General features: G+C 38.4%; 1 protein-coding gene across 4 annotated transcripts in view; it reads right to left on the bottom strand.

The window, feature by feature from the left end:
* Positions 1-14,329, bottom strand: part of SLC4A7 (solute carrier family 4 member 7) — a gene marked incomplete at both ends in the record, with an annotated part of 99,848 nt that overhangs the window by 52,166 nt on the left and 33,353 nt on the right. For 3 of the 4 annotated variants that reach the window (XM_082015629.1, XM_082015630.1, XM_082015632.1), the window contains one exon: positions 9,983-10,064. In XM_082015629.1, the coding sequence (XP_081871755.1) occupies positions 9,983-10,064 (82 nt within the window). Of the gene's footprint in view, positions 1-9,982; positions 10,091-14,329 lie in introns of all 4 variants that reach the window. The other variant, XM_082015631.1, reaches the window with a different exon arrangement.

Genomic DNA, 14,329 nt, shown 5'->3' with positions numbered 1-14,329 from the left:
GGAACAAGTAGAATGCCTCGTCTACCCCTCCCCCACCTTTTTTTTTGTTTAGAGTTAATTTATTTATAATGAAAATTTTGAAAATTCACTCAAGTCAGTAATTCACTGAAAATACTGCTACTATGCTAATTCTCTAATTTTCTACTTAAAAGTAATGCCACATTTCTGAAGTATGCAATTAAATGTACAATTTCACAGTCAAGTTCTTAGTGTGAGACACAAACTAAATATTTGAGAATAAACGGCAGTATTTTAGCTTATTTTATGAACTTCTTTCACACAAAATGCTCCCAAGAAACAGTCAAATTATTTTCTAAGGAATTAATGTAGCAAAATTGAAAATAAAATGCTTTAAGATCATCTTGGTCTTCCATGCATGAATTGACTACAAAAAAAAGCCCTATTATTACCAAGGATTCTTCTTCTGTGCTTTGTTAAAAAGAATTATTTGACAAAACTTATCTCTTGCTTTCAGAATAAAACATTTGAAATCACATTTCCTAACCCAATCTGTAAAAAGGAGTAAAGAACATTCTTTCATAGGCCAGTTACATGCCATAGCTGGAGCCCAAAGGTTCTCCACAGTGCAGCGTATTTTAGAATCCTTTAAACCTCCTGAGCTCTCTTCTGAAATCTCCTATTGCTCCTAGTAATGAAGTATATCTGAGAACACACCCCTTATACTAAAATACTTGGATAGATAAAGTTGAGAAGTGTAATCCAAAAATCTAGTACGCATAGCATACGATAAAGCAGCTCAGTAAGAGTGTTTTTTGACTACACAATGAAAGGCAGCATCATATTGCGCTGACTGGCAAAAGCAGTAAATGTTAGATTTCTCATTACACACAGAAGTGATTTTTTTTCTAACTTAAAACCACATATGAGTTGGTAGTAGCAGTCATAAGGGAAAAAATGCATGGAATATTTCTATTTGACACAATCGACAACATCCAAGAAGGCATTATCAGTAACTACATTAGATGTGCAGGTAGTAGCAGTAACAGGAAAAGCTTAGTGCCAGCAGACAGAGCTACACAGGGATTCTGGCACAGTACCGTCCACCCCAGGTCTTTGTGGCTCACTGCCAGCACCAATCTCGACTGCCTGGGGAAGGAGCCAGCACCTGGTACCTGTGGGAGAGGGGACTAGCTGCCCTTGCATCGTACATCCACGTCAGACCGTAGTTGGGCCCCATGCTCTACATGAGCTGAAGGTCCTTGGTCCAGCCTGTCTCTGCAGCAGAGCTCATGAAAAAGTATACACACCCGAGATAATTTGGAAGAGTTGTTTCTGCAGGAAGAAAACCTAGAAACACGCAATTCAAACAAAAGTCCCATTAAGATCAAAGATTGGCCCTTTGTCCACTAATAAAGCAGAGTTCTCAGCCCTTCACAGACACCATGCCCTGTAAGGACACGAGGCTTCCACATTCGTTAACATTGTGCTTGTAAAGTATTTCAAAAGAAACATTTGCAAAGATTTTCCCACTTCAGTGGGTCACAAATACATTCTCATTACAAATTTGATCACACACCTCTCTTACAACTGCTGCACACATCTTTAAACAGATCAGCCTGCCTCCAAATGCATCTATTTCCTGATATTTTGCGATATTTAATACGTTAGAGGGAATCGTGCCTCACGTAAGGTTTACCCTTTCTGAGAAAAAAAAAATAAAATCAAACTTTCACACTTTATAAAATAGGAAGTGTTCAGAAATTAAAAAAACCTCACACTTTAAAAGCTTTAACTTCTGTGAAACGTTAGCTTTCAGTGAACGGCAAATGGAGAAGTGGTACATTCAGAAAGATTTCTGACATCATCAAGTCATGGGTTTAGCCAATTTTTGGAACAACTGATTTTAAAGGGATTAAGAATAGTGAGATAAGTGTTATGAAAAGCCATCATGGAACAATTGGCAGCAGAATAAAGTACAGTCTCCTATTTCTTTTGCATCATCTCAAAAATTTCAAATTTGAGCAATCTGGGGCCATCAAGTTCACTGAAAGTTTTAAGTTTCAATTGGTGCTCTTCGGTAAAACTTCAGTTTTATTGCCCTACTACTTCAATAACAAGTTTACGTACATTTCAGATTATAAAACCGCAGTTAGAAAATTTTACAAGATTTCTGACGCAGTCAGAACAGAAACGTTACATAATGTTCTCAAATAAAAGTAGTTTGAAAATTAGAAAGAGTTAGGGCAGTTTATGTCATAAACATTTAAAAAGCATTGCTTCCATCTTAGTCTATATTACATTAAATATTTATTTTACATGTCTGCTGTAAAAGGCATTTGTTTTGAATAGCATCCATCTTAAAAACAACTCTGTTTTAAGAAGAAATGCTAAAATTAGCATGGACATTTCCCAAAAGGGATTTTAAAGATTTAAACATAAGCTAAGTTATTGTCTCAGATGTTCTCATGAACTCATTCAAGTTTAAATGCTGATTCACTTTGATAAACCATTACTAGAGGATAGACAAACTGCTTGCACAGTTTTGTCTGTTTTGGAGGGTGAATATTAGACAATCTAGCCTTACTTGTTAGAAATTGTAACAACTCAAGGGTATGCATTCCAGTACTGTCTTTCACCTCTACAGAAAAAGTAACTGCATATTGAAAATAATTACATTTTGCCGCATCACCTCCTTCAAAGATTATATAAATACTAAACCTTAAGTGAAAATAAAGATCTTCTATTTTAAATTTGCTACATAAGAAGGGAAGCAACACCTAGATCGTAGTATTACATAGATCTAAGTCACTACAAAAGCCGTCTTCTCAGAGAATGTTTTCCTTACTGTAAACCAGAATAGAATACCATACACATTTACACATCATACATACACTATGCAATGCCTTTTAAACCAAAATAAAATCAAAATAGTAATACTATTGTTATTCTAAAGAATGGCTTACAATATATGCAAAAATGTTGACTTATTTTCAGTACAAATACTACTACTCAGTCCCAACTCAGTTAGAAAGATTGTAACATGGAGTAACATCTTCTTTAGAAAGCAAGATAAAACATGCTGTCAACAGCCATTCATCAACTGGGATATGCAGAAGGGTTCTTCAGTTGTTCAGACCATTCCATAAGTAAGAAATTTAAAAGTGTCTCAAGGACACCGGTTAAGGAGATCTGTTTGTAGGATGATGAGTAATTTCCCTCAAGGATGAGGAAAATGGTGGTATCAAAACTGCTAAAATTTTTTTTTAAGTTTATACAATTGTTATCTAGCTAAAGAATACAAATTTTGGGGTGCACTAGTCTATGCTTCTTTTTATACTGAGCTCTGGTTAGGCTACCATCAAGAAGTCTCACAATGTAAAAAAAGAAAAATGTCTCGTCTCAAGTAACTTCTATTAAGCTTCACTTGCCAGGAGCTTACAGCAGGTCTTTCCCATAATTTGCAAGTAATTTAACATGCAAGTAAAAAATTCAGAATTTATAGTCATTTCTAAGTACTGTGTTTGGCAGAATCAGAAGAAACTTCCAAAAAGACTGTTCTAGAAATTAGAAATAGGCCCCTGTCTCCAAAACCAAAGACACATCAACACTGAAAATCGTGTCTTGTCACTTTGGGTGCCCTATTGAGTTTTACGACTACACAATCAGGTTACCAGCTTTCCCTCTCTCAAAAGGCAGTGTGAAAACAGTTTTGATAGCATTTGTTAAGGATTTACCTTTGTGATGAACATCACAAAAAATAAAATAAGTTGAAGACAATTATCTCTCTACACTGAAGTCTGAATATTGCATAAATGAACAGGACAAGAAGTCCCAAGGAACTTGCCTGTAGACTGTATAATGGATTCCCATAACAGAAGATATTATGGCTAAATCTTCTATGCATATGTGACAAAGGTGTAGCAATGCAGCCTAATTCCAAAACTCACTTTATCAAGATTACATTAAAAATCATATTAGGAAAACATCCTCAATTTTTGTGACTTACAAAGAAGCACTGAGCACAGCTAACATTTATTTCTGAACAATGAGGACAAAAGTACTTATCCTGCAACAGCTACTAGCACAACTGGTACAAATGAACATTTTGGTGGTGTTGCATAATCACAGCATCTCTCATATACCTGACTAGCTGTACTGTATCTGAAAAGACATGCTTTTGCTTGCTCTCAGTTCAACCCAAAACTAAGGAGCAGGCAAGATCTTTCCAATTCAGGGACATCACCAGAGAGGTAGTCTGCAAGAATCATTAATGACCATCCTAAATTATTTTTGTTTTCAGAAGCGGTTACACATTTTTCTACTTTTTGACCACATAACAAGATACAACTTCATGAGAAACAGCTGTTAAACACAATTCCCTCTGGACCATTAAGGGGTCTCTTAAAGGTTCAAGCACTCATTCTGTAGTTTGAGAACTCTAAGAAACCTGTTCTGTATTTGCCCATCTAAATTAGTAGAGCCTGTTACAGAACACAAAAACATAAACACTAAACACAACCTTAAAGTGCCAGCAGCTACCAGGTCCTGTTGTGTTACTTGTGTCTACCTGTTCCTGCACAAGTCTTTTTCTTGAAAGACCTTACAGGAACTATTCATTGGTTTTTGAACAGTTGCAATTTAGATGCATCTAAAAGGTAGAATAATAGTAAACCTACCACCTAGAAAAAATATCTTAGCCATACGTTCTACTCTAAGTTGCCACGTAAATTCTCTTAGTTCCCCAAAACCTCTTCATAACACTGAAACAATTTCTAACTACTCATAACAAGTTAAACTGCAAAACAATTGTAGAGCAAGTTTTCCCACTTAGATAATACAGCATTCACTTCTAGAGGGGGGAAAAAAAATGCAGGATTATTTGATTACCTGTCCTTATCACGTAATATTAATTTCAAAGCTGTTTTCTTAAAGGAAAAATAAGGTTCTAAACCATCAAAGTATCAGAGATAATAGGGTCACTTGAAATGTAAACACTGCTTACACCTGCCACAGGATAGTGTGAGAGTAGAGTAGCTATTAAATCATCTTAACTCTTGAAAGCTGCTTCTTGGATTTATGCCACAGAAAACTAGTCTACTGAGACATACACTCTTGACCTCAGATTGTTTCTGAAACAAGACTTCTGTTAACTCCTTATCTTTGCTACGCCTGTAACTGGTCTGCTAGAGTAACAGACTATATCCCCTTTCCCTTAAACTGTACCTAGTAAATGTATCCTCAAATCAAGGTGGAAAACTAACTACACATTTAAAAAGGTAAGTCCTGGTAATATCAAGCCAAACATACAAACTCATGCTTAAGAAAGGTTTCCCTAAGCATAGCTCTTAACAGAAAATGCTTTTTACAAGATGGCATGAAATATCTCTGCCATTACTGTTCTTGCCTTACTTCCAAATCCTGCCTTACTTTGTTATTACTCTCATTCATTGCAACTCAAAAGAGTCTGGCATCAAGTTAAGAACATTAGGTGCTCTTAAAATTGTTATTTTAAGATGTTATTCCCCTTTCCAGCTCTTCTGTAAGCTGGCATTTGTTATTTTAAAGTAAGGCCTTACAGCTTCAGAAAAGAGCAGTACCTTTATTTAGTACACACACAGTCTGCCCACAATTGCAGTTTACCATCTCTACCCATTTCTCTTTTACTGGAAGAGAGTTACAAAACAAGTAGCCTGTGCCTAACCTTTCTAACCTAAACACCGTCACTCCAGATATGTACCACACTTTCCCAGCCACCATAAATAGAATGCAGAGCTTAGGAAGCCCTAAGTCCACGATCTACTTTCCCCTTTAGCATCTGGCCCTCTTTCCATTAATATTTCATCACAAAATTTCCAGAAAATATAGGTATCCAATATTGACAACACCAAGAAACTTTTGCTTTAGTACTAGTAGAAAAATTATGCCTTCTACAGCAGCAAACCAACCAATGTTAATTTGTACAGGCTTTAAAGCAGTTAAGTATCATCCGTACTTGCTGGCTCTTAAAGTGCTTTACCTCATAGTTGACCTGAATTAACTGCTTGCTGCCTCTCCTTGAAAATGAATCAACACACACTTCCAGGAAAGGTTCCAAATTCCTAGAACGCCTTTTCAAGTCATCAGAAAAACAATTTGGAAGACTGGACTGAAACAGTTTCAGGTCTTAAAATACATACGATACCTAATGCTTGACTATAGGTCTTCCTAAGCCTACAAGAAAATGTTCACAAGTGAGTAATGAAAAATAATACTACCTGGAGGTTTTTTATTGCTTGCAGTCAACAATTCCAATTTCTCCCCTTGTTAAGACTTTAACACCAGAATTAAAAACAAAACCTCAAAATCCCACATACCTACTTTAATCATAATAGCTCATAAATACTGATCTCATAAACAGAACTTTAAGTTCACATAAATCTATCCTCTAAAACACCCTGAATATAAAGAATCTCTTTTAGTGAATCTCCAAGAAGATAACTATATGAGTCAAACAACTGAAGTTATATACCTTTCTCTTTTGTACAGGAAAGGAAAAACTTCTTGTTCTCACTTTGGGATAGTTTCCACTGATAAAAGTCAAAATACATGCTGTCCCTCCGTTCTCTATTCTATCATTAAAAAATAAAAAACAATAAAGAGACCAGTTTTCTTACAAACATACAAGATACTAGAAAATATATGTAACTTCCAAAAATAATTCCTACTTATATGTGAAAATGTGTGCCTATATGAAGCTTCAGATATGTGATAATCCTACTGGAATATACTTTTCTTGTTGGATACTTCTTATTAGTTATTTAACCTCTGTATAGCCAGCCCTCTCGCACGTTGAGACACTTATGCTGGGTCACTCCAAAGAGTGAGACATTGCCAAAGGAAAAGTAAGGCTGCATGGCTAAGAGCAAGGTGAGAACAGTGACATCTCCTCATCTCCTCCTTTCAACAGCTGTTATATTGACTCAATTGCTCATGAAACAGAAGTCTTGGTATCACCTTCATTTATTTTTTGGCCACGGATAAGACCCGAGTATTTTCCGCAGTTAGTAACACAAGTGCTTAAGCTGCCTCAAGCAGCCTGAACCCCCTCCCTTCCCACCCAGTATCTTGTGTAACTACAGCGTTGTACTAGCTGAAGCACTCCTGCAAATGCGCTACGAGAGGGACTGGGGAAGGGATCTGGCTGCACGTTCCCATGTCATTCTTTGTGGTTGAGGCATTACAGCTGTTCATGCTGCTGCCTAGCAAACTACTCCAGCTGAATGCCTGCTTCCCCTTAACCCCTGCCTCCCTGCAAAACAGACACGTGCTTTTTCTGGGTCATCTCCCAGACAAAAGCAAGAGAAGGAAATGAAAGAGGAGACAGCTTAAATCTGCACTGAAGATTTAACTGCAGCAACAGGCACGGCAGTGGTTTCACCACAGCTCAACCCCATCCAAACGGGCATCCTCCACCACTGCACCTCTCAGCCTCATATTCACACTTACTTTGCTCAGCACTGGCACACATCCATCTGTGTGGCAAATTGGTTTGGGGTGCTCAGCTGCTGAGGTCTTTCCTATTATTTTCCTTTGTCAGAACTGTTACATTTTCTGCTGGCTTAACAGACTCAACCAGGCATATGGTATGGTCAGACAAACAAAAGTGTCAGTACAAGAAGGAAAGCAGAAACAGACCGAAGGGAACAAAGCAAGAGTATGACTGCAACAACAACAAACAACTTTAATCACTTTAAACTGTCCCTTGTTAGACCACAGTATAAAAAAACGTGACAGCAACCTAAATCAACTTTTCTCAGTTAAAAACTGCTGCTATAATGGCTCTCCAGTGTTCTGAAGCAGCAAGAGTCAGTACTGTCAGGAAATACTACTTAGTGAATCTACTGAGAGTCTTCTAGCATTTTGCAAATGTTAATTAACCTTCAGAGCATTCCACGTGAAAGGTGAAGTTTTTAACACTAGATCTCCCTAGCTTTTTCCTCTGGCTTCACTAAATAGCATCCATGAATCTTCAGCCCAATCTACTCCCTTTTCAAGTCAGTTAAGAAACTGGATCTCAGATGAAATATCTAATTTTGCTATACGAAACTAACTCGATGCCATTTCTCTTGCTACATGCAGGATCCTGAATCAAGTAATTAAGACTACCAGGATTCCCTAATGCGTTAACTGACTGCAGATTGTGGAATATATAGTTTACCATGGAACTAGAAGCACTGTTATCTGTTCAGACTCTCAGTATTTAAAGTAAATACTTTGTGAGTAAATATTTGTGAGTAAAACTCACAAGGACACTTAACTTTCAGAAAGCAAAACAAATATCTCCCTCATAACCCCCGCTCCCTGAGTTCTGATTCTGCAGAACTTTACAGCATTCATGCGGGGAAATGACATACTGACAGCAATCATAAATCACAGAAGTTTGGGTTGGAAGGGACTTTTAAAGGTCATTTAGTCCAACTACCCCTCCTTAGTGAGCAGGGACATCTTCAACCCGATCAGGTTGCTCAGAGCCCCGTCCAACCTGACCCTGAATGTTTCCATTCATCTTCCACCTCTTGGGTGGTGACAGTGTTTCACCACCCTCAACATAAAACAACTTCCTCCTTATATCTACTCTAAATCTACCCTCTTCCAGTTTAAAACCATTACCCATTGTCCTATTGCTGCAGACCCTGCTAAAAAGTCTGTCCCCATCCTTCTTATAAGCCCCGTTTAAGTACTGGAAGGCTGCAATAAGGTCTCCTTGGAGCCTTCTCTTCTCCAGCCTGAATAACCTCAACTCTCTCAGCCTTTCTTCATAGGAGCGGTGCTCCATCCCTCTGATCATTTTTGTGGCCCTGCTCTGGACCCACTCCAACAGGTCCACGTCCTCCTGTGCTGAGGGCTCCAGAGCTGGATGTATTACTCCAGATGGGATCTTACCAGAGGGGAGCAGAGGTGCAGAATCCCCTCTCTCAGCCTGCTGGCCATGCTTCTTTTGATGCAGCCCAGGATACGGTTGGCCTTCTGGGCTACCAGCGCACATTGTCTGCTCACATCCAGCTTTACATCCCCCGGTACTTCCAAGTCCTTCTCAGCAGGGCTGCCCTCGATCTCTTCATCTCCCAGCCTGTACTGATACTGGGGGTTGCCCTGCCCCAAGTGCAAGACCCTGTACTTGGCCTTGTTGAATCTCATGAGGTTCACATGGGCCCACGTCTCCAGTTTGTCCAGGTCCCTCTGGATGGCATCCTGTCCCTCAGGCATCTCAACCACACTACTCAGCTTGGTGTCATCTGCAAACATGCTGAGGGTGCACTTGATCCCACTGTCTATATGCCAATACAGACCCCTGAGGGACACCACTCGTCACAGATCTCCATCTGGACATTGAGCCATTGACCACTAGCCTCTGGATGTGACCATCTAACCAATTCCTCATCCATCCAACAGTCCACCCATCAAAACCATCTCTCCAATTTAGAGAGAAGGATGTTGTGAGGGACCATGTTAAAGGCCTTCCACAAGTCCAGATGGACGACATCCGTAGCTCTTCCCTTGTGGTCATCCCATCATAGAAGGCCACTAGGTGGTCAGGCAGGACTTGCCCTTGGTGAAGCCATGCTGGCTGTCTCGAACTACCTGCCTGCCCTCCATGTGCCTTAGCACAGCTTCTAGGAGGATCTGTTCCATGATCTTCCCAGGCACAGAGGTGAGGCTAACAGGTCAGTAGTTCCTGGGAAGATAATTTTTTCAAACCTCCAATCTCAGAACCAAGCTTTCCTGGAAAAGCTTCATAATTTTTTTCTTAATATTTTTTTCTGTGACAGATTTAAATAACGGCAAGTATTTTTAGCATGCACAGAGACAAAAAACAGCACAGGTCATCTGCCGTTCACTGTTTTTATTCCTAGAATTTCATGATGGACATAAAATTCTGATTCCTTTTAGCGACACTGGCTGCACTTGAAGGAAAATAGACTTTTTTTATACCAAGGCAAAAAATGCATGCTAATTAAAAACAAAACCACCACAAACTTACTCTCTAGTTCTTCTTTCTCAAAGTTTGTATTGATAGTAGAGCTGATTTTGCCCATATCCACAACAGCTTCTTCATCATGACCCTGAAGAAACAAGACACAAGTTAAAACTAAATATAACAATTTTTTTCTAAATTCCTAAACATATTCTGCAGTTATGAAGCTGTTTGTCAAAGTTTTCTCAACAACACATTTTTACCTCTTAGAAACTGAGAAAGAAAATGTTACTGAGAAATCTACCCATCCAATTCTCCAAGAAAACATTACCCTGTATTGAAGGAAAAACAGAGTAAATCAACAGATATGCTAAATACCATGCAATTTCTTTTTGCAATGTTCTTGATTTCATCGTATCAAGGATCAGGACACATATTTCAGGACTGCAATATTCTTTTAGTTTTACATTGAACAACAATGAATCTACTGCAGTAAAATAAATGGCAAATTCATGAAAAGTTACGTAAGTTGACATTCAGAGTTCTTGAACACATTTGCTTAGGGGACAATTCCTGTGTGAGGTTTTCCAGCACAAGTAAGAAGCTTTTGTGAATCAAAGGTTATACAAGGGAGTAGCAAAAGAGTTAAGTTACACAACTTGAGGATCTTTCCTAGACCAGCAGTTCTGGAACGATCGAAATAACTGTTTCACTTAGGTTTCAACAGACAGCTTGTTAACCACACCCCTATCTAATTCACAGGTTTTACACACAAAGTTAGAAAACAGCAGTTGCAAGATGTTCAGATTCCATTACTACTGAAACCATACCATTCGTAATGCAAAAGCACGGTATTTGAAATAGATATAGGCTCAAGAATGAGTCTTATCTGTGACCGTGTCCTCTAATCACATTCAGCACATCACTAAAGCAGACCTTTAAACATTGCCTTTGCTCAGCCTTGAGAAAAATAAGCGTTAAAATAACTGAGCAGTAGAAATCTCATCATCTCATCTCAGACTTGGCATCAAAACAACACTGAAGTTGTCTCTCCAAATGTTTGCACTCCTTAGAGTACAGTCCACTTTTGACAGATCACAAAATACAGCCTCCTGGCAGAACTGGTCCTCCAAAAGAACTGCTGCCTACCCTAAGGGTGACGTTTTACTTTACATCTGTCTATGTGTAACAGCAGGCTAACTGCTAAAGAATACTGACCCTGCTCTTTTTGTACCCTTGGGCACACACTTTTTTCCTTATGTCAGATCCATCAATCATGAAGTTAGACACAAAGAGCCGAAGCAACGGACTTTGTTTTTGTGAACAACTTAATTCATTTTCCATTGGATCAGTTCACCAAACTGACTTTTCTTGTGGCCATATGACAGCTAGATCCACCACAAATAAATGCGTTCAATCATTGCACCATGCAGCAGCCTGCTAGTGCATTTACAGATCAATGTGGGATCTGTGATAATGGTTTCATGAGGAAAAAATGGAAGCCTAAATCAGGAGTCTTATAGGGACTGGGAACCCTAACAGTGTTGATATTCACCTAAACTTCCATCTTAGAATTACCCAATAGCACAATGCTTTAAATACAGAACAAGTTGGTCATCTCACAGAGAAGTGACAAGGATAAAAACCAACATACCTGCGTAACAGCTATAAGCTGTTACTGGAGCACCTCCACCAAAAAGAAAAAACAAGGTTTTTGAATACATAACCCCTTAATCTTTCTAAAATATATTTTTTATAGCATATTGTGCACACACACACAATCCAAACCTTTTGTTTGACTATTGAGGAAAGTAGATTAAATAACATGAAGATGACAAACAGCACACATCAGAAAAAAATATTTTCAGATGAGGGTTAAAAAAAGGTTAAAAAACATTAGGCCACATAAAAAATAAAAGCAGCTGGCACTATGTAAATAAGCAAGATACAAAGAAAAGAGTGGTGCATGGCAGAATAATCCTCTGAAAAACAAATAATGGGACACAGCTCTGAATCAACCCTAGAGCTGGGTTTTCAAGGTGTTAGTTACACAGTAACATAACTTTGTCACTACTGCTGCATTGCAGAAGTAGAGTTTTGCATGCATGTTAGAAAAATCAAAACTCCTACACACTCAAAACAGCTACAATTAAAAAATTCAGGTGATTAAACCAAAGTCATGTCTGATAGGCAAACCTATGAAAATATCGCAAGGACCTATTAATAAAGAAGTGGCAGAAATATAGAAAATGTCATGGTAATTGGAGGGGGCAAAAGAGTAGTACATTCCTGTCTCCAACAGACCAAAATGAAATTAAAGAACCCTCTAGAAGGTGCCTTCATAATGTAACTGGCCTCTCATATCTTTGATAACCATTCCGGAGGTAGGGAAAACACACAGTTGCAAAGTGAGTCTTGGTTCTTATCTTTACTGAGGATGTATTTTCCAACGCAGCTCAGGAAAAAAAAAAATTCTAACATGCCTAAACCCAATAGCAAAAAGAGGTCTCTAAACAGCAGCATTAAAAAGCTTAAGCTAGCAATCTTTTGAGGCACCAAATAAGTACAGCAAAACATTTAACTACATTGGTAAGGCTGTAACACTACCAAGGAGGAGTCAAGCATACCTACTTTCCCATTTATCTCAGTGACACAGAAGTAGAAAATTATAGGACTGTAGTACATTCCAGTTTACAGATCCTGCATGTTACCAGACAACTCAAAATAGAGACAAAAATAGGTGAAGTATTACAAATTCCTGCAATTATGCTAAGTGTCTTATGAGAGAGAAAAAATCCTAGTATTAGGAAAACTGCTATCAAAGCCTCTTCCACAATTAGCTTCATGGTTACAGCCACAGACAGCTGAAATATCCTGTAGTGAACTGCCCCCCCTTGCCCCTGCAAACAGACCTTTTAGGACACTTGGAAGCTTACCAAACACAAAGTTTTTGAACAATAAAAGGAAGACAAAGTTTTTTTCCACATTATACGGACTACTGCGTACTGGTAGAAAAGTACACACACACACAGAGTGGAAAATACACATGCAAGAAAAGATTTTATATCCCAATGACATTTTGAAACTGTAGTTGCTGTATGCCTTAGACCATGTTTATTAATATTTATCACCCTTTGCTTCAGGAACAGAGGTACTTTGCCAACCTTATACATACAGAAGCAGCCTTCAAAACCACATCATGTGAAAGCAACATGTCTTTTGAGATTAGATTACAGAAAGGCATGCATGCCCTTGCAAACCGTTCCATCACTATCTCAAAGTGCTCAACATATGCAAAGACTCTTCCAAGAATAAACCATTAGCAGCCACAAATATCATACATGAAGAAAGCATATCATTTACAGCCTTTGTTTAGAAAAAACACAAAGCATCGTCTTAACATAACCATTTGTGATGCCAATAGCTAATCCCACCATAAGATACTTTTGCCTTAGGTCAGGTAAAAAATCCAAAATATTCAAACACACTATAAAACTAATTCCAAGCTACAACCTTTCACTTGCTAAAAATAAAGTCTGTAGGGCATAGGTTTCCAGTAATTACAGCAGATCTACCATGTCAGTTTAAGGCACAAAAGTGAGAGAAAACTGTTTCAGTTGCCGAATCAAAACATACTCCCATTCTAGTTATCTCTTTTACTTTCTGAACTTTTTACATACATAAACAAAGAAAGGAGGGATTGTTTAAAACTTGTGAACTTCCCTTTTTTAGGCGCAGAGAATTACTTCATCTTAGAGCAGGCATTCCTCTGCAGTTTACCATCCATTTCAGGTGAAATTTTATGTACAGTAATCCCACAGATTCCCATAAAACAGCTGATGGAAGATGAGCCAAAGTCAAATTTAAGACTAATTTGGTATGTATGTAACTTCTCCTTTCAGTCAAGAGACTGAACAACTGAGAAGGGAAAAAAAAAACCAACACAAGCAGCAACCAAGGTACCCCAGGGAGAGATTAAGCCTTCACCTTTGGTTTGCTTTTTTACAAGGAGATGGTCATTTATAGAAACAGAACAAATCCAGAGTACTTGGGGGGGGCCCTGGGCCGGGCCCACGACACAACAAATCCTAGAACGTTGCACTAAAATACACGAAGTATACTTCTTCCTAACACCAAATTTGTGGATACTCACAAACATACTGTAGAAACAACCTTCCAGTAAAACCTTTGTATTCAGCCAGAGGTGCCTACATATACTACAACATGTCTTCTTAGCCTTCCAGCTTTCCCCAGCAAGAAAATGAAAACGCTTTTCAACTGTTGCAGACCAGACAAGACTTTCAAATATTCTTTGCTCTAGCAGAATCCCAGTAGATTCCTCTTGCCACCTCTGATTTTCAAATTTCTTTTCTCAGTCCAGGAGAAAAAGAGTAATTCCCCTTTCAATGCAGA

This window comes from Phaethon aethereus (assembly GCF_964289735.1).
Source record: "Phaethon aethereus genome assembly, chromosome: 2".
NCBI classification, from domain to species: Eukaryota; Metazoa; Chordata; class Aves; order Phaethontiformes; family Phaethontidae; genus Phaethon; species Phaethon aethereus.
The sequence above is the reverse complement of the archived record's forward strand: the minus strand, read 5'-3'. Positions and strand labels throughout refer to the sequence as shown.